Source organism: Medicago truncatula, chromosome 7, assembly GCF_003473485.1.
Source record: "Medicago truncatula cultivar Jemalong A17 chromosome 7, MtrunA17r5.0-ANR, whole genome shotgun sequence".
NCBI lineage: Eukaryota > Viridiplantae > Streptophyta > Magnoliopsida > Fabales > Fabaceae > Medicago > Medicago truncatula.
In genome coordinates, this window is record NC_053048.1 from 49344979 (window position 1) to 49366718 (window position 21740).

Consider the following 21740-nt stretch of genomic DNA (forward strand, 5'->3'; position numbering starts at 1 on the left):
CATAAGAAAACCAATAAAATGTTTATTTTAAAAATTCAAGATCATAAAGCTTGAATTTGATACAATTGTTAAAATGACTTTTAGTTTATATAAAATCAGTCATTTGGTGAGGGTCTACCTTTAAACCGTTTTTTAGAGATCTATAATATTTTAGACAAATCCATAAAAATGATCTATAATATTTTTCTCAGATTTTCTACAAAATGAAACTAAAACAAAATTTTGATGCCTAAAAAAATGGATCTATGACCTAGTGGAACACAAAGAACTGCTTGTTTTTTCTTAATCCTCCTAATTTTAGGTGAAAGAGACAATGAAAATTCAGAATTCTACTTACTAGAAGGTAAGAAGAGATTTGTGAAAGATTGTTTTGACCATGAATCAAACTCAAATACCCAATTTGTTAATCACTCAAGTTCATTAACAATTTGAGTTAAACACATGATTAGTGTTTGCACCTAAAGAGCATGCATGTATAAATGTGATTTTTTTTTTTGACATATTTAATCAAAGCTTCTTCACATTGCCAAGTCTCGAATCAAGTTTCACGAGTTTGAAGTAATTATCTTTCAACCAAGGGACCTCTCAGGAAATTGGCATATAATTGTGATTTTAACACTTAGATTAATATAAGATGACTAATTTTATATCCCACTGTTTTCAATTTCTTATGGTTAACTTTCAATCTTACTTTCACATTGTTACTCACGTACAGTTCGGTTCTCCTACTTGAATCAAATCCATAATGAAAAGCTTGAACTCCATTATATTATGACAGTACTTAACACTTTTTCTGAAAGAAGTACTTAACACTTCTAATATAGTAATCACACCAATTATATATTTTTTATTTGGATTAAGAGGCATGACAGAAAACATAAAAATGTAAACGAAACCCTAACTAATTAAAGTAAAAACAAGTTTTATTTCTTGATATGTATAATAAGACAAGATAAAAAGATTACTACTTTGATACAAATACGACACATAACGAAGAAAACAGTACAATAATATTTATCCAATGGACAGTATAGCAAGCTAGCAAAACAGAAAATGATTCCCTTTCTGCGACACACGTACGTGAAAACACAGAGTTTCTAGAACTAAAGAAACTCTCTTTCATCCAATAAGATTAGAGCAAACTAGGTTATACCATATACTATATAGTATAATAATATAATTAATATTTAGCCTTTATTTAATAATTAATTATAGTTCCATGGCTTCAAGCTATAGGTGCTATGGCTATGTAGCTAGCGTCTTCTTGCAGCGGTTTCTCTCTGAGCATTGAAGTAAACAGCAGCAACAGGGAGACCAAGATCATTCTGTGAAGCAAAATTGCGAGTGTTGAAGTAATCCCTTGAAGATGGTGATGCTGTCACTGATTCTCTATTCTTTTGTTTGAATAGAACAAACACAAACCTGTGTATACCTATATTTGGCTTTGGTATCTCATAGCTCACTACTTCTTTCCCTGTGTGTGATACAATTTCAATATGTCATTATATTCTCTCTCATCATATATATATATATATATATATATAGGCATTTTTCAACCATTAAAATACCTACCAAATGTAGCATCTGTTGTTCCAGGAATATCTGTCACAATCCTGTATTAAATAAATACAACAGAATTTAATCAAACAAAATAACTGGTTAATTTCTAGATATATGGTACTATATCTCATTATATATTATATTTACCAGTGCAAGTGTTCTCTTAGATAAGGATCACTAGGGCCAGGAACATCAGGGTCTGTCATCACCTACACCAACCAAATATGTATATATTAGCTCAGTCATTTAGGTTTTGTCAATACCATTCCAATAAAGCACAAATGATAGTTGTTAGTTTGTTAGAGAGATGGATGTTTGATGTTGTGAGAGATTAAACAATATGAAACTAATTAAACAAATCTCTGACTATATCTAACAAGGTGAAATATGTTTAGCGAAGAATATTGAACTCTGAACCCTGCATATAAATACTTCGATGTTCCAGCTTAAACTACTTGGCTATTCCTACAAGGACAGACACATAGCGTGTTTGTGTGAGTATGTCTGATAATAGAAAACAACAAAAAATATATGTATACCAGTGTATAGAAGGACCTCATGTCACCACCATCAATCTCAACTTTGGGTTTGGTGTTGATAGTGGAAGGGAAAAACTCATGGCCATTGAAGACTTGCTTCTTGTTGTAACTCACAGTCATTTTCATGCTTGTGGTAAAGGAATCAAGAACTTCTCCTATCACTCTTCCAACAATGAGTGGTTCTTGAGACATTCTTGCCATTTCACAAAAGAGTGAAAAAGAGAAAAGAAATTTGAGTGGAAACTTAAGAGTACAACTCAGATAATTCTTCTTGTTGAGGAAAGGAGTTATGTTGAGCTTCTTATTTATATTGTCTTAAAAGTATCTTTCAAGGTTAAGTGTTATTTTTCCCATTTTAAATATGTTACATGCAAGATATAATTTAATTAGATCTATAGAAAAGAGGGATTCTATAGGGTGTAAAAATACAGGTTCAGGTGCTCCCACCACTCTTGATATTGGTTTGGTTCTGTTCATTTCAACTAGCTAGTCCCTCAGGAATGTTTCATGTTAGTCATGTTACATTAGATGACAAATCAAACAAACCCCTTTTACTCTCTTTGTCTCTCCCCTACACGTACACAATGGGGAATAATTCCTAGCAAATTGGCATAATCTAAAACTTTTTAATATTTTATTGATTATTCTTAAAAAAACTTTAGAATAATATGAGTTTTTTTACAATAAGAAAAACATAAGTTATTTTGGGTTTTTGTTTGTCATAAATTATATGTTTGTAAGTCATGTACGAAAATGAGATTTTAAGAGAATTTATACTAAAAAATATTATAATTTGAAACAAGTTTATATATATATATATATATATATATAAGTAGATATAGATTTTTTGTTTAAATTCTAACAAACGGATAAAAACTCCATGAATTGATTAGTATTGATTATTTTCTTTAAAAAATAACAATTGACCAGATATCATATGTTTTTTTCCCTTCTAATAAGGTATATGCACATTGTGGAGACTATTCATGAAGTAAAACACATGATTAACTTAAGAGAGATTATCTAACTATTTTAGTCGGGTGTATGTATCTCAACCTTACAAAATTAGTCTGTAAAGGAAGAATTATCTATATTTATAAATATATGTTTGTCATCTCTTATTTAACGTGAAACTCTTGACATACCCTCTCACGCCCAAAACTATATATATGGAGCATGATTCAAGTGGACTGATAGTAGAAACCTGATAGCATATGACCCAAATGATTTTTGATAAACTTTAATATCATCTTATAATTTAGGTGGGGTCTAACTTAACCTTACAAAACTGGCTTGTAAGTTGAGTTCACTCCCTTTTATAAACATACGTTCATGTCATCTCTCATCCAATGTAAAACTCTTAAGAGATTAACCTTTTCGAACAGGTATTTTTATCCAACATCAATTAGGAAATTAGTGAATCAATTTTTGTCCCTCTCTCTTTCTCTTTTCTATTGTTTTAGTGGTCAACACATAATAAAATAAAAATGCATAGAGCAGAAATACGATGACCCAAATTCAAACCTGATTAAGGCTCTGTTTGGTAAAAAGAAGCTATAAACTGGCTGATAACTGAAAAGCTAGCTTATAGCTGATGACTGATAGCTTATAGCTGAAAAGCTTGCTTATTAAAAATAATGTGTTTGATAAAATTAACTGTTGAAATGACTGATACATATAAAATGACAAAAAAAGACATGTTTATTTTTTTTTTTTAAATTATATACATAATTTTTTTTACTTAACTTATTTCTTTTTAAATATTCAAATTACTTTCATCTTCAAAACTATAAATGTGTTTTATGAATTCAATTAACATTTTTTTTTACTAAACATTTTCTTCACTACTTATTGTATATTTTATGTAAAATTATAATTATATTATATGAATTTAGAGCAAGGTAATAAGAAAAGGAACAAAGAAAATATAGAAAAACTCATTGCTAAACACATAGGCTCTGTTTGGTAAAAAGAAGCCATAAGCTAGCTGATAGCTGGTAGCTGATAGCTTATAGCTGAAAAGCTTGCTTATTAAAAATAATGTGTTTGGTAAAATTAGCTGTTGAAGTGGTTGATAAGTATAAAATGACATAAAAGGACATGTTTTTTTTTTTTTAATATACATATAGACACACACATTTTTTAATGTATTTATTTTTTAATATTTTTAATTATAGTTAAATATGTTTTTTGTCCCTATAAATATTCAAACTTTTGGTTTTAGTCTCCATAAAAAAATTCTTCGACCTTTAATCCTAAAAAAAAATTCACTGACAATTTTGATCTCTGCTTTATGAGTCCCAAAAATAAGAGAAAGGTGGAAACAAAATGTGAGGTAGAATATATAAAATTTTAGAACGTACAATAGACTAGTTATTTTTTCCTTTAAAAAAAAATAGGCTAATTATTTTTTTTGTGGTGTACGGCAGGTTAGTTATAACAAAATATAAAGCATTTCCATAAAAAATAATATATATATATATATATATATATATATATATATATATATATATATATATATATATATATAAAGTGCTCCTTAAAAAAACGACATTTTATTTAAGAGAAAAAATGGGACGGTTATAAAGATGAACATGGGTACTTGTTTAATTAAAAAAATAATTAATTTAAATTAATAGGGTTAAAGTTGGAAGAAAATATAAAAAGCTACCAGCTATAAGCTAAAAAGCTACTTGAAATAGCTTTTCAAAAAACGCTATAAGCTCATAAAAAAAGCTTATTACCAAACTCGTCACATTTTCATCTAACGAGCTTATAAGCTAATCCAACAAGCTTATAAGCTAATTCAACTAGCTATAAGCTAGCTTTTTGTTGTTACCAAACACAGTGTGTTTGGTAAAAAAAAGCTATAAGCTAGCTGATAGCTGAAAAGCTAGCTTATAGCTGATGGCTGATAGCTGAAAAGCTTGCTTATTAAAAATAATGTGTTTGGTAAAATTAGTTGTTGAAGTGGCTAATAAATATATAATGACATAAAAGGACATGTTTTTTTTTTTAATATACATATAGACACACACAATTTTTTGTAATGTATTTATTTTTTAATATTATTAATTATAGTTAAATCTGTTTTTGGTCCTTATAAATATTCAAACTTTTGGTCTTAGTCTCCATAAAAAAATTCTTCGACCTTTAATCCTAAAAAAAAAATCACCAACAATTTTGATCTCTACTTTATGAATCCCAAAAATAAGAGAAAGGTGGAAACAAAATGTGAGCTAGAATATATAAAATTTTACAACGTACAAAAGATTAGTTATTTTTTCCTTTAAAAAAAAATAGACTAGTTATTTTTTGTGTGGTGTACGGCAGGTTACTTATAGCAAAATATAAAGCATTTCCTTAAAAAAAATATATATATAAAGTACTCCTAAAAAAAACAACGTGACATTTTTTTTAAGGGAAAAAATGGGGCGGTTATAAAGATGAACATGAATAGTTGTTTAATTAAAAAAATAATTAATTTAAATTAATAGGGTTAAAGTTGGAAGAAAATATAAAAAACTACCAGCTATAAGCTAAAAAGCTACTTGAAATAGCTTTTCAAAAAACGCTATAAGCTCATGAAAAAAGCTTGTTACCAAACACGCCACGTTTTCATCTAACGAGCTTATAAGCTAATCCAACAAGCTATAAGCTAGCTTTTTTGTGTTACCAAACACAGCTTTAGCTGATTAAAATTAAAAGTGTTTGGTAAAATTAGCTGTTGAAGTGATTATAAATATAAAATGACATAAAAGGACATGCTTGTTTAATATCATATATATAATTTTTATTACTTAACACATTTATTTTTAAATATTTAAATATATTTTAAATTATTTTCATCTCCAAAATAATAAATGTATTTATGAATTCAATCAAAAAATTTTATTTAACAATTTTTATTTTATTTTTATGAATTTTATTTAACTAAACTTGCTTCACTATTTATTATAAATTTTATATAAAATTATATATTATATGAATTATGAGCAAAGTAAAAAAAAACAAAAAAGTGGATAAGAAAATTTAAAAAGCCATACATGGTTAACGTGGTTAGTTTAAGAAGATAGTGGGTCCTTGAATTAGCTTCTTAAAAAACGCTATAAGTTAGTGAGAAAAACTTTTTACCAAACGCATCTCATTTTATCAAAGCAAGCTTATAAACTAGTCCAACAAGCTATAAGCTGGTTTTTTTGTGTTACCAAACACAGCTAAGTATCCATACGGCCAAATTGCTAATTAGCCATTTTGATACATAATTTGACATCAAATTTTGGCAATAATTTGATGGTTAACATATTTTAAATACTTATATATAACTAGATTTAATGAATGGTGACTGAGTATAACAAGGTACCGTGTCTAAATCATTATTATATCCACTAAACATTTTGAATGTGATTGATTAATTGTGCTTGGTTGATGATAATTAGTTACACCAAACAAACAATTGAACAAAAATGGATAATAAGATTCACCAAATAAAAATTATTCAAAAAAATCTAAATGAAATAATTTTTGATTAGTCTATCTCTAAACTCCAGATTACCAAGAGCCAAGACCCTTTCTCTAAAAATCGATGGATTAACAAGGAAAAAAAAGATATAATTAATAGCATATTTAATCTGATTTATTTTCGAAGTTTTTTTAAGATCATTTCCACCTAAAGAATATCAAATTATATACCGCATGTGTTACATTTAATTGTTACTGTGCCAATTAACACTGAATTGATGCCCATGACGGGTCACTTGGAATCAGTTCTTGATTGGCTGTAAACCTGATCAAATGAATGTGTCGACCAATAAAAGCCATTTTTCTTCTCAGCTCACTCAAACAGGTCAGATAAAGCTTTGTGTGGGCTCCATCCTTTGCAAGTTGTCAGCCTCTGGCGTTTTAAACTATAGTGCTAATTTTCTTTTTTGGTAACAATATTAAACTATACTACTAAAAAAAGTATATTATAAAAGGTAAAAATTCCAGGAAATGCTTTTGTTTCTTGAACGTACCACATTTACAATGTTCTTTAGCATATAAGGAAAAATGTTTAGTACCATGGACATGGAGACATTTTTGTTGAATGACTTGCGTGGAGAACCTTCCTTAATTGCATAAACTCAAAATTCAATTCCTTGTTTATGTGGTGTGATTCTTCTTTCTTTCCTTCATAGTGTCTTTATTTTAATTTTGTTGGAAGAATATCTTGAGGAACAGGGCGCATAAATTAAAGGAATTCCACCCCACCACAAATGTTCAAGACTAAATACATACTTATGTCATTTCAGAATAAAACTAAGATTCAAACCAAGTTCCAAGATTGGTAACAAAACAAGAAGGTGGAGCTCTCCTTTTACTATAAACCATTCTGCTCCTCATTCCTTTGCATAAAATAAAATGTTACTGTTGCGAATTCGATGAGAAATCACGCCAATAATAAACTTGATGTGTGGAGCAATGGATAATCAAGCAACCAAAACAAAGTGTATGGAACAATTATAAACACAAGCCAAAAGTAGAAAACAGCGAGAGAGAAAGAGAGAACACAAAAGAATTTGTTGACCCAGTTCGGTCCAAATTGACCTAATCTGGGGGAGAGAATAGCCCTCCGTTTCACTATATAATGAGTAACTTTACAAAAGAGATATCAATGGGTTACAAGAATAAGTCTCCCGCCTAATTCTACCCAAAGTCTCAATCTCTTCCCGTGTAACCAAGAGACTCAATCCTAATAGTGTTTCCCAAGGTGAATCAACCCTCAAACCCTAGTGTTTGTTCCTAAGAGACAAACTCTATACAAACCTTAGTTTTGTTGTTGTCATTCTAAACCCTTGTTTCAGCCCCCTCTATCTCAAAGTTTAGTCTGATACAAAGTCTATATTTATAGTAAAAGTATAACTCATAAATTTGGAACGAATACCACACTAAAGATACGTTTTTTTTTTTCTTTCTCCTTCAATGAAAGAATATTTGCATCAAAAATATAATATTCCCTTTCAAAATATATTTGCATCAAATCGTTCTTCATACGGTACAAAAATATACTTATTGTCCATAAATATATTTTCAGCACAAAATATATTTAAAACAAATCTTTTATATTTTTAGCAACAATATTCTTCATTCATCAAATTTTAAGTCATACTACAACAGTTACTATGAGTTATGGAAGGAGTATGCTTTTATGTTCCTTTTGTATTCTTTTGTTGAGAAAGGGAGTTGCGTGTGTGCATGCATATGAAATATATGCAAACCGAGCAAAATGGTACTCTAATCTAATAGTACAAGGTAAAGGGTAGAAATAGAGAAAATTACAATAAAACGGTGCAAATGAAAACAAAATCAAAATACAACAGGCACCGAAAATCGGGTTCAAGAGAGAAAGAAAGAATCCTCACAATTACCTCAACGAATTAGTTATCATCTTGTACAAAGTAAACGAAGACCGCTCAGATTTAGCTAAAAATCACTTCCAATAGGAAAAAATTTAATTTAATCCATCTTGCTCATCGTTCACCTATTTATTAGAGAAAATGAAAGTAAATATTGGACAGAACAGCAAAGCACAAATTAAGTAGAATAACACAAGACAAATTTGATTTGTATGAATGTGAATAATTTTTGGTGGATAAAATGTTATTTTGATATTTAAGACAATTTGTATGTGAGACAAAAAGTTGTGATGTGGTTTGGTGAAGAACTAGAATTTATGTTTTTGTCCTGTCATTTGCCTCCAATTTATCCTATCTCTAAAACTATTTTATAACTCAAACTCTCTACAGATTGAGTTACCATGTCATATCCTTAATTTTTGAACAAATCAAACACACCCAAAGATTCCTATCTATCAAAAGTTCATAGGTATAACGAACATATGAATGATTGGAAGAGTCGTTCACCCAAGACCACCTTTCTCCCTCAGGAGTCAAGGTTACACCACCAAGCTTCATCAATTTTTCCAACAAAAGTTGATCCCAAAAGAGGTCTCCTCCAAGAGAGCATTCAAATCCACCTCTTCCCCAAAACCTAAATTTCTTACCCAAACATCTAACCAAAATAAACTCAATTACCCATCTCGACCACTTTCACCACACCATCTGAGAACCAGTTAGAGGTAGGCCAAGGGCCATTAACTATGTTAGGACTTAGGAGAATGGAGAATTTGAGCGACAAGAATTGAATTCTATACTCCTCAGTCCTTGATAATCCCCGTAGCACACTATTTTATTTTTGTTCTTAAATATTTTGTCATCATATTGAACTATCAGTCTATGTAAAATAAAAATAATTTTATTAAATTATCTTCTAAGAGGTAACCAAACTGTTAATAATTTTTTTAACGTAAAAAATACTAACATATTTTTCTTATAATATGTCGGGGTCGGGACGGGGTTCAAACTCCGGACCTCATTTATTCACTTTTAAGTAGTAAATTTCTAGCTACAAGTCTAAAAAAAAGATATTCGACTTATTATCACGACAAAAGCATGGATAAAATATTACAATAATTAAAGCAAAATAACAAGTGTAAGAAAATCAGGGATCGCAATCAATATTTTTTTCTAAGAAGTAAAACAAGAAAACATTCTTTAAAAAAAATAACAAGAAAACATATATAGTTTTATGGACAAAAATGGATTAATGCCTAATTTTTACTATTTTTTCAAAATTAAAAAATTCATGAATATTTTTTATTTTTACTTATACGTTATTAAGAAGATAATAATCTATTAGTTAAACAAATAACCCCGTAATTGTTTTTTACGAGAAAATCCGTTAGCATTTTTCCATTTATAATTTATAATTTTAACATTTGGAAACACATGAAATGTGTTATTTTTTAGTTGAATTGGAAGTTATTTTATGTGCAATATGTGGGACGTGATTCTAAAATTTGATGGAATTAATCGAACCCTTAATCATCAGCTGATTTTGGTATAAGTTGACATCTATTTGTCTAAATTTAGATAATGTACTTACATTCCTCTTTATTTTTGGCTAAAGTTTCAATATCTTTTTGATGAAAATGCTAGAAGCTGCCCATGTTTAGCTTTTTTTAGTTCCTTTTTTCTGTTTTAAGTTTTAACATAAGCAAAAGTCATTGATGCCAATTAACAAGCGAATGCTTGCCTCAACAAAAAAATGCTATTCAAGAAAAAAAAAATAGCAAGCGAATATTCTTTTGTCTTTCTTTTTATCAAAAATAATAAAAGAAGGGACTAGGTTGTTAAAAAAAAAAGAAGCACTAGGCCAAGTCAAAAAAGAAAAAAGAAAGAAAGAAAAGGACTAGGCCCAAAATGAAACTAAACCATAAAACTATTTTCTAATATATTTTTTATTATATTCACAAGCTATTTGGAGTAAGATAAGAAAATGATTCTTCTAATTATTAAGTCAGAAGCACAAAGCAAATGCCTATACATAAGTTGGAAAAATAAATATTGAATTGTGATTTTTCTCACGAGTTTGTCCCTATTTATTACATATTTGTTTGTGCGGTGGAAGGAACGGGAATGCATTCCCCGCAGTGAAAATCTCTACGGTTTACTGCAGTGTCAACCCTAATACTTACTATTAAACACTTTATCTCTTCTAATTTTGCATTTAATTGTCTATGTTTTATTTTTTCAATGGTCATGATTTCACTAAACTCCTCAGTCACTTGAGATGATCCAGTCCAAAAAGGAACCACGAGGATATGGGTTTAATATAAACTACATTTTGTAGCTTTGATTTTTTCACCACAAAATTTGTCTCGAAACTTGAAATTTAAAAGTTTGGCCATATATCCAAACATATGTTTAATCGAATGCAATATATTAAGGGACAACTAGTTTCATACCGATAAAAGTCATTCAGGAGCACGTTTACATGGAGGAGGCGATTTGATTTGGTTCCAACTAGACCCAATAGAACGGAAAGAAGTCCCACATCATGCCATAAAGTTAAGAAATAGATTTATATAACTATTGAGGATTAGAGTAGAATTAGTTCGACGTTTCCGTTAAATATGTAAAAGTTATATAACTGTATATTATATTGGTTTGAACTTTTGATTAATACACCGATCAATCATATGCTTGAATACTAATTAATGGGCCTAGGCAGAAATCCCAATGTATTCTTTTGAACTTCTGTCTTAGTACATTTACATGCATATTATATGTATATGTATATGATGAATGATATGAAAAATCAAGACTGTTACCTTAAAACTAAAAAAGGAAATAAAGATATGAAAGTATCACAAGCTAAGCATAAGCATGTTGTAATTTATCGTAGAAAAAGAAGAAGCTTGTTGTGATTGAATAATGAACAAAATAAAGACAGACACAACGTCAAATATAACTAATTAACTAACAGAATTAATATACTAGTAACTAACAGCTAACAAGTTGTAACACCTCCCTCAAGATAGAATGTGGATATCCAACATGCCTAGCTTGTAATGCATATTAGAGATCCTATCTTATTTAATACATTACTTTTTTGATTCAGCAGTATTAGTGAGCTCAAGATTATTTAACTAAGGTTAATTAAGTTTTTGGTCCTTATAAACATATGCAGTTTTGTTTTTAGTCCCTATAAAAATAAATTACACTTTTTAGTCCTACAAAATTTTCTGTTAGTGTTTTTAGTCCCTGTTAAATTAAAATTTGTTTAATTATGCTTAAACTTCTTAATTTTTGAAAGATTTTTTACGTACATGTTTATAACATCTTAAGACACTTTTTTGTAAATTTTTTTTACTTTTTTTAACATGTAATGAACTAAATATGAATTTTTCTAAAAGGAAAATTTTCAAGATTATATTAATGAAAATTGGACCTAATAATAAAATTTTAAGTGACTTTTTTGCGGAGGAACTTTGTATAATATTCTAAGTAAGTATGTGAAAAATATGTTACAAATTTAAAAGTTTAAGCACAATTAAGCAAATTTTAATTTTACAATGACTAAAAGTATATGGTGGTCCATGTTAAACTGAAATTTGTTTAATTATACTTAACCTTTAATATTTTTAAATGATTTTTAACAAAAATGTTAAGAACATTATAATAATCTCTTTTATAAAAAATTAGAATTATTTAACATGTAATCGATAAAATATAATTTTTTTTTAAAACGCCAAAAATTTAATATAAAACTAAGAAAAATTTGGACCTAAAAATAAAATTTTTGAGCTAAATTATTGTGGCGGAACCTTTTATAATGTTTTAAACAAGTATGTAAAAAATCGTTAAAAAATTTAAAATTTTAAGCATAATTAAACAAATTTTAATTTAATAGGGACTAAAAATACTAACGGAAAATTTTGTAGGGACTAAAAACAAAACTGCAGATATTTATAGGGACCAAAAACTTAATTAACCCTTTAACAAATAGATATAGACCAGTTTGCCTCACAGTAAGTGCAGGGCGGCCGGTCCTTAAATTTTTTATGCTTTGGACGAAATAATAAAATTATGTCTTTTTAATCATTTTAATAGTTTTTTTCTTACATTTTTTGTTGCAAAAGATTCATTTATAATCAAAGTTTTTTAAAAATATATTTTCACTATAATTAATTAAACCGAATTAAAAAGAAATATATCTATATAATACTAACTATTAACTAAAATGTCCTCGTGAATTTAGCTCAGTTGATAAGGACAATGCATAATACATGCAAGGTCCGGGGTTCGAATCTCGACCACCAAAAAAAAAAAATACTAACTAAAATTAAAAAATTTAATGCCTCTAAAATAATGGTGCACGGGCTGCCGCCCCTTTCGCCCACCCTCAAGGCCACCCATGAGTAAGTGCTATATATGCACTCTGCTTATCTAGAAACGATATGGTTGTTTGCTTCCTATCATCAAATTCATGTGTGATTATTTCAATGTTCGTTTTAGACTTCTAACCATGTCATTTTTTTTTTAAACAAAAGTATCCATCTTCTTTTATCCGTTTATTTCTTATTCTTTAAATCTAAACTTCTAAATCTGAAATCCTTATAAACTCAAAATAATGAGTAATTCATCTCTAATATAACGTGTGAAAAATGAACATTTGATTGTTGTTCATCTCTAATTATGAAATAAAAATTATCAATCAAATAATCACAAAATATAACAAAAATTAGGCCAATAATAAAAGATAAACATAACTTAAAAGCTAACAACATAAACAAAATGTAATAGAAATGATCAGTTTAAGAAGAATTTCTTTTTGAAATATCAATTTGAAATAAGGTCAAACTTAAGGACCACAAACATAATTTTGTATAATTTTAAAATCTCTTATATTGACTTCTTTAGACAGAAAATAAATATGGTCGCTCAAACCTTAATTGGAGCAGCGAACTCATCCGCAGTGCTATCATTATATTTTGGATAATATTTATTTTAGTTCCTAAATGTATAAAGAGTAGTCATAATAGTCTTTTAATGTATCAAAATTTTAAATAGTTTCTTATGATGTATTTTGTTAATCGAAATAGACTTTAATGCTAAAATAATCGCTCAATACTCATAATAACTTTTTTCATATATAGACGAAAATGATAAAAATAAATAAATAAGTATTTATAAGGATTGATATGACAATAAGTAAGTATATGTATCAAAATTAACACAATATTTTAGGCTTAAACTCACTTTTTACCCCCTAAGTTTGCAAAAGTTGCAATTTTGGCACCCTATTAAAAAAAATGGCAAAAGCTACCCCCCATGTTTTCCCCCTTTTGCAAAATGCCAATTTTGACCGAGTCAACCATATGTGGCATGCCACATGTGTAAATTTTTAATTAAAAAATATTAAAATTGCCACGCGTGTATCTTTTGAATTAAAAAAAATCAAAAAAGAAAAAAAATGGAGAGGCACGTGAGTGAGAGAGTCTCTATGCTCTCTCTTCTTTCTTTTCCTCCCAATTCTTTCTTCCTCTTCCTTCTTTCCTAATTGCCGCCTCCCTCTTCCCTTTTTCCGGCCACTCTTTCCAGCCACCCAACGTGGTGCTTCCAACCATCCTTTGTCAAACAAAATACATAATATTTATTCACCCTTCCTTCTCTATCTCATCATAAGTTTATTTTTGGATTGGAGATATTTTGAGTTTTCAAACCACCACCTTCATTGTTAGATCTAGACCACCACAAAACGTTTTTCGATAAATTACCACAATAAAAGTACTCTCCTTCGTATTCCCTACAAAACCCACAAAAAATTATGCTTGGATGACATTTTTCCGACGACCACCACACCGGAAAACATCACCACCGCGCCGGAATTTAAATCTATTGTTTTCAGTTTGTTTTCCAGAAGCTACGCTTCTTATGACAGTTGCCGATGATGAACTGCTACATTTTTTCATGGATTGCTCCTCAATGTTGATAATTTTAATAATTTGCAAGTTTTGGTTAGGAAAGAAGGAAGAGGAAGAAAGAAGTGGGAGAATTTGTTTTGCAAAATGCATTCTTTCCAGCATTATGGACAAAAGAAACAACAATGGTGTTATGTTCATTCACTCACGTGCCCTCTCTTCTTAATTTTAATTTTTTATTTTTTTTATTTCTTTAATTATACATGTGGAATTTATGGATTAAAAAAAATAAAAAATAAAAAATAAAAAAAATACCCAAGTGGCATGCCACATATGGTTGACTCGGTCAAAATCGACGTTTTGCAAAAGAGGGAAAACATGGGGGGTTGTTTTTGCCATTTTTTTTAATAGGAGGCCAAAATTGCAACTTTTGCAAACTTAGGGGGCAAAAAGTGAGTTTAAGCCAATATTTTAATGTCTGAAACTTTTTTGACTAACGAAGTACACAATCATTAACTATTTTAAGTGGGGTGTCCGGGATTCGAACCCCGTCCCCTGCACATATTGTGCATTATTCCTTACCAAATGAGCTAAGCTCATGGGGATAGATGTATTCAATATTTTATTATTGATAAAATGAAGTGAAACATTTTTCCTCTCCGAGATAGTTTTGTTGTATCTTTTTTAACAAAAATATAACATGTAATAAAATATAGAGTTTAAAGTGTTTCAAAAAGGATTACATCGAAAACCAAAAATAAAATATAGGGTCCAAATAATACATAACAGTACTATTTTTATTTATTTAGAAAATAAAAATATAGAGATGATACGTGTTGTGCTAAAAATATGTCTGCAACCAAACAGGTTTGTAGAGACGACACTTGCCCTATACGTGGCAAATCATGCGATTTAACTCGGGAACTTGCCCTCTGAATTTTCTTCTGTCTATTGCGGCCTTTCATCCATTCTTTTTATTCATTTCTATGCCTTATTTTGTGGGGTACCCTTAGACGAAATGGACGAAGATAGTTACTAAATTTTTAGCTAATCGATCCTTATATATGCAGGTCTTTCGTTTGTGGAAAATCTTTTATATAATTTTAGCACACTCTTTGCTCACTATTCAGCCTCACTATCTTCTTAAGTAAGCTCTAAAACTTTTGACATTGAGACAAAAGGAGCTTAACATTACAACTTGCATTTCCAGGTATATTTCTCTCCAAAAGTTTGATTCAAAGGAAATAATGATCTCATCAATATACTATTTCTCTATATTTTGTTATATGCATGGAAACTTTGTGAACGTTTTTGGTTTGATTTCATTGGATTACCTATAATTTTGAACGTTAATTAGTGCAAGCATTTGAGTTTTTGAGTTTTGTAGTTTAGAGAATATGCTTTTATTTTATTTTATTTGGTAGATAGTTAAATATGCTATTTTGTTATTATAGATTAATTTATTCTATCTCTTCCTTCATTTGGCCACCAAATCATTTCCAAATGAGGCAACATTCTTTTCCTTTTGTGTACAAACATCAATCCTTTTCTACACCCACCAAATATTCCTCACAACTTAATTTATTATAGTTTTTCAACCGATCATCCAAAAACAACCCTTGTACTTTTAATGCATGTGAATAAAGAATCTTTTTATTCTCTAGAATAAAATTCAAGTTATAAGGTAGCTATAGGATCAAGTGCTTTTGAATTTGATAGTTCTTCTACTTAATGAAGAGTATAGAAAAATTAGTTGGAAGAGTAAATCAACTTTATGTGCCTAAGAATTGTCAACCTATAATTATATAAAATAAAATAAAAAACATTTTTAGCAGAAAAAATTATTTAATTTGATAAAATTTAACATTATCCCAAGTAAATTACGTTTTTTAAAATAATATGTTGTCATAAATAGATCTGAAGTGTGAAGTTTTCTTTGCACTGAAGCATTCTTTTTGTACCGAATAATAAAAGTAGTAGTTGCTTCGATATTCAATTATTCCATTGATAGAGCGATGGTGGTGCAGTTTCTGCTTACTTTTGAGCTGGTTCTGATCAAATATTGGATTTTCTATGTGAAATTCAGTGAACTCGAGAATCAAGACCAACAATTGATCATGTTTGGATAATATTAAATAATCTAAATTAGAATTAGAGGCATCTTGAAATGCACCCAAATAATAGAGGGAGTTGGAGGGGAGAAAAAAATAATCCAACTTATTGACACTGTTTTTTTTTTTTTTTTTTTTATATAAAAAGGAAAATGAATTGAGTGTGACATAGGTGTAGCCCCACCCCAAAATAATTTTACATATTTAAAACTCATAAAAAAAACTATTTATTTATACACTTTATAAAATTATTTTAAATTCGTATTGGTCCTCATGGCCAACAAAAGTTGGTCAAGTTGGTAAATAGTTGGCTCAGACTTTCTAAAGGGCGCGAGTTCAATTTTTTTTATTGTCAATGTAAGAATTTTGTTGACTTTATAAGGGCGTGAGTTCAATTTTTATTGTGTAAGAATTTTGTTGGTGGACAATTTATAAGTATTTTCTATGAACGCTCTTTCAACCTTGAGACTTGCTCTAATTTTGATGTCTTTTAGTTATAAAAAATAAATAAATCATCCCCAAAAAAGAAATTAAAATTTACAATTTCAACATTACTCAATACACCCTCAACAATTTCTCAGCATATTATAAGTTCTTATTAAATACATGACATAAGCAAATTGGCTGTATTGTAGTATTATTGTCATGAAGCAGTCCATTTTTTCATGCGTTGACAAAGGCATCTAACTTTTTTTTTTGAAAGAGACAAAGGAATCTAACATTTGTTAAGGTTCTTTGTTAACAAAAAGCTTATGTTGACTTATTTGTCGTTAACAAAGTTTTTTGTTTGATCAACTTTGCATTGATTTGAATTCTTGCATTCACAAATTATTGATGTGTTTTAAAAAGTCTTTTCATATTACATTGTATTATTAATCTAATAATTATGTTGTTAATGTGCTTTTTTGTTACGAGTGTTGACAAATATAATGTCTGGTGCAGTGCTGAAAATAAGACAAGCAGAAGAATATGGTGGTAAGAGAAGGTGAGATGAATTGGCAACAAGGGGAGGTAGAATCATTGCAAAGGGAAGGAGAAGAAGCGATCAGGAATGACGTCAACAATGTCATTTCTTCATCGCTCGGAAGGCAATCTTCATCCATATACTCACTCACCCTCGACGAGTTCCAACACAGCCTCTGTGATAGCGGCAAGAATTTCGGATCCATGAACATGGATGAGTTTCTAAGTAGTATTTGGAATGCAGAAGAAAACCAACAACAAGCTGCATCCAACAATAATAACAGCAACAACAATAACTTGTCTGCAGCTCAGAAAGGGATTAGCAAACAGGCAAGTCTTCCTCGCCAAAATTCGTTATCGATTCCTGCTCCTCTCTGCAGGAAAACTGTGGAACAAGTTTGGTCTGAGATACACAAAGAACAACAGAACCATCACAACATCAACAATGTTGCTCAGAATACCGAGTCTACCCCTCGACAGCCGACTTTTGGCGAGATGACATTGGAGGATTTCTTGGTTAAAGCAGGGGTAGTTAGGGAACAACAGTCTGGTATGCCGGTTGCCATAGCACCACCACCTACCGCAGCAGCAGTGTCATCTCACCGGCCGCAGCAGCAGCATTACGCCGCAGTGTATCCGAACAACAACTCTACAATGGCTCAGGCTGCTTCATTTGCTATTGGCGGCGGCGGGAATCTAAACGTTGTTGCGCCACCGTACCAAACGGTGGCACAGGGAGGTGGAGCAGTTGGAGAACCTTCGAGTTCAGGGTATGTTGGGAATGGTAAGACGAGAGATAGTATAGGTACGGGGTATCCTCCGCCGCCGCCAGCTATTTGTTACGGAGGGAGAGTGGTGAATGGAGCAGCGGGCGGTTATGGCGTGGCAGTGGCACAAACTATGGGAATGGGCGGACCTGTTAGTCCGGTTTCATCGGATGGGATTGGAAACGAAAACTCGGGTGGTCAATTTGGGATTGATATGAATGGTTTACGAGGAAGAAAGAGGATGGTTGATGGTCCTGTTGAAAGGGTGGTGGAGAGAAGGCAGAGGAGGATGATCAAGAATAGAGAGTCAGCAGCAAGATCTAGAGCCAGAAAACAGGTTCCTGAAATTTTAACCAATCATATTATACTTAATCTAAAATTATGTATCCACAAATGTATGAATTATTTGAAATTCTTATGTATATATGATCAAGATAATACAGCATTATATTTATATGCTATTGAAGGTAACATTAGTTTAAGAAGAATTGGTAATATGTCAATTTTTTATCAACTCTTTACATCCAAATTAGAAATAGTATGTTTAATCTAGTTTAATATTTGCCATTATATTGTTAATGTGACTCCTTTGTGACACATTTTTCTTTGTTGCTTTTGCAGGCCTATACAGTTGAATTAGAAGCAGAACTGAATCAATTAAGAGAAGAGAATTCTCAACTGAAACAGGCACTGGTACTGCCAAACAACATGAACTATTATAAGAATATTTGATAGTTTTTCTTTAGTGATTCAATTATACTGACAAGGATCATGCTTCTTTTATTCTTCAGGCTGAACTCGAGAGGAGAAGAAGACAACAGGTAACCAATGATGGTCTAAACTATAATTAGCCATAGAAAATTTAGAGACATTAAAACTCCTTTTATTTTGAATCAAATGGATTGAAATCAAATCTAAATTACTGTCTTATGATTATCTCATGCAGTGTTCAGAGGAAACAAACGTGAGAGTTCAAACGAAAGCTCAGAAAGCAAAAGAGAAACTGAGAGGCTTAAGAAGGAATACAAGTTGTCATCTGTGAAGAAAACATCACATGGTAGAGAGTGAAATCCTTGATGCATAAGTGCATCTTCTTGTGTAGTTAAAACTGAGAAAAGTGCACATGATGCAGATCAAGAACCAAGAAGAATATACTAAAGTCAAAACCAGTCAAAAAGAAAGGAAAAAAAAACAAAGGAATGGTGGTGTGGATTTTGTTGGAGAGCAAATTTTTCCACTGTTTGCAAGGATTGAATCATCAAATATGGATGACTCTTTTCAAATGATATAACTAGCTACTCTAATTTGTACATTATATAGTAGTTAATGTTTGAAGTTACCTTGCTATGTGTGTGGATTATTTTTGTTTAGAGTTACAATATAGTACCAGCTATGAATGGCATTCATGCAACTGAAGTAGAGATGATTTTCTTAATTAATTGCCAGAATTATTCTTATTTTTAAAATGAAGTACCAGCCATGAATGGTATGTTGGATAATGTGTTTTAGTGCAACTGAGTTCACATTGGAAAGATGAATACCTTTTTTCATAAAATATACTTTATTTTAGCCTTAAAAAAAAAAAAACTACCATATCTTCATCATTTTGAAGCAATGGTGTATGTAAACGTGTATGTGTCTTGTGTAAAATGCTAAAAACAAGCGCATGCACAAGGTCAGTGACAATAGACCATAGTAGAGTCCAAAGTAAGGTGGCATTTAGGGTGGGTAGGAGGAATACTTTCCTACCATGAAAAAGTGTCACTTTAAACCATTGATATAGTATTATTATAAGTGAATGGTCCAAATTCAGTCAAACTCATAGCTGGCAACCTGTTGAAAACTTTTTGTAAATAAGCCTATTACAAAAATTCCAACCCCACAAATAATACTTTTTTGTTATAATTATTTTGGGTTGCATGTATTTGAATCTAGGCTTCCAATCTTTTTTATGTAGTCACTGCTCACTACTGGGCTTCCAAATAAAATTAATCACTGCTTTCTTTTCTTTTTGACCTGCAATTTTTTTAATCACTATCATCATAAGAAATGAATAACGGGGATAAAGGAATACAATACACCACAGGGACTGTAAAAAACCAAAGAATGAAGAAAACAGCAACAAAACAGAACCTTCAATATGCCAGAATCGGAACCAGATAGCCAAAAGCAAAAAATTAATCGCAACTTAATATCAATTGCATCAAAACAGATCACATTCTATTAAGCAGAGCTTTTCAAGAAATCCAAAGTTTATAAAGGTGCGAAGAATATGAGATAAATGGGGAGGAGATGATTGAACCTAGGAAATAAAATTACAACACATTTTGCTACTGGATTGTGCAAGATGAAACCAAGATCTACCATTCATGATGACTTTGTGAGGCTTTTATTGGGGGAGAACAGTGGATGATTCTATGTTACAGAAACGAAAGAAATTAAGGGAGCTGACGTAAAAAAAAAGGAAATAAGGGGTATAATGGTCAAATTAACAAACAAATAAATGGGGGTGCATAACAGAAGCATAAGACAACCGGGAGGTGTAAAACCAAGGCATTAAAATAAATTAATTGATTTTTTTTTTTTTTAAGTCCCACCTGCATAACTGCCACCTGTCTAGCAAATTGAGACTTTTCTATGGTGGGAAAGAATTCCTCCTACCCACCCTAAATGCCACCCCAAAGTAAATTTATTTTTCCTCTATAACATAAAATCGATATGAATATTTTACTTATTTCATGTGCACATATTATTTAAGGTATATACCTTTCTCGGCTTTTGGTAAAGATCAGGTAAAGATCAAGTGTAATATGTATGCACATGTTATCATGCCCCTCTTTGTATTCACAAACATTTTTCACGAGTAAAAGACCAGGAAAGGAAAATGTGGAATAAACACAGCAAACATGTGCAATGCAGTACTAGCCTATCTATAATAGACTCACAAGTCACAGTGGATTGGCTTACGAGGATTGACCTAGTTAGTAATTTAGTTTGTGCATAAATGGTTCTGGAGTGATAAACTGATCGAGTGAATTGATTTTGTAAATTGATTCTGATTTTAAGTTTATTGAAGATAAAGTGATTTGTGTTTAGATATATTCATGTAATAATGAGTTGAACTTCAAATTTATGAGTAAAAATCAATTATAGAATCAGATGCTACAAATTTCAACTTCAAATAGAATAAATTCTGGAAGCAAAATCAACTATACTCCAAAACAATTAAACATGTCAATTAATTGGCACCTTTGGAAGAGAAACCAAATACACACTTATAGCGAGTGAGTTTAAGTTTCAATGTCGATGGACGTCATTGATAGATAAAACGTAAGTTAATACTCCATAAGCGTTTTTTGAACCTTTTAAGACTTTCTTTTTGTCCCTGGGTGAGTCTCCAAAACTCATCATAACTGAACTTTTTCTTCAATATTTACTTAAAATGGATTCAATCCTCATTCCTCCCCCTAAACTTTTTTAGCATTAAATTCCTCTA

At 30.4% G+C, this 21740-nt stretch overlaps 2 protein-coding genes across 2 annotated transcripts; one reads left to right on the top strand and one right to left on the bottom strand.

Moving 5' to 3' along the window:
• Nucleotides 1-953: 953 nt before the first annotated feature.
• LOC11436357 (protein CENTRORADIALIS-like) lies at nt 954-2390 on the bottom strand. Its single transcript, XM_003625760.4, has 4 exons — nt 2100-2390; nt 1708-1769; nt 1573-1613; nt 954-1474 (listed from the first exon to the last, which is right to left on the bottom strand). The coding sequence occupies exons 1-4, from the start codon at nt 2298-2300 to the stop codon at nt 1254-1256; spliced, it is 525 nt and encodes a 174-aa protein (XP_003625808.1). The 5' UTR covers nt 2301-2390; the 3' UTR covers nt 954-1253.
• A 12956-nt stretch (nt 2391-15346) lies between these two features.
• On the top strand, nt 15347-19743 carry LOC11442014 (protein ABSCISIC ACID-INSENSITIVE 5). The gene is made up of 5 exons (XM_003625762.4): nt 15347-15613; nt 17457-18581; nt 18866-18937; nt 19036-19065; nt 19191-19743. Exons 2-5 carry the CDS (start codon nt 17484-17486, stop codon nt 19284-19286), a joined length of 1296 nt encoding a protein of 431 aa, XP_003625810.1. The 5' UTR covers nt 15347-15613; nt 17457-17483; the 3' UTR covers nt 19287-19743.
• Nucleotides 19744-21740: the final 1997 nt, after the last annotated feature.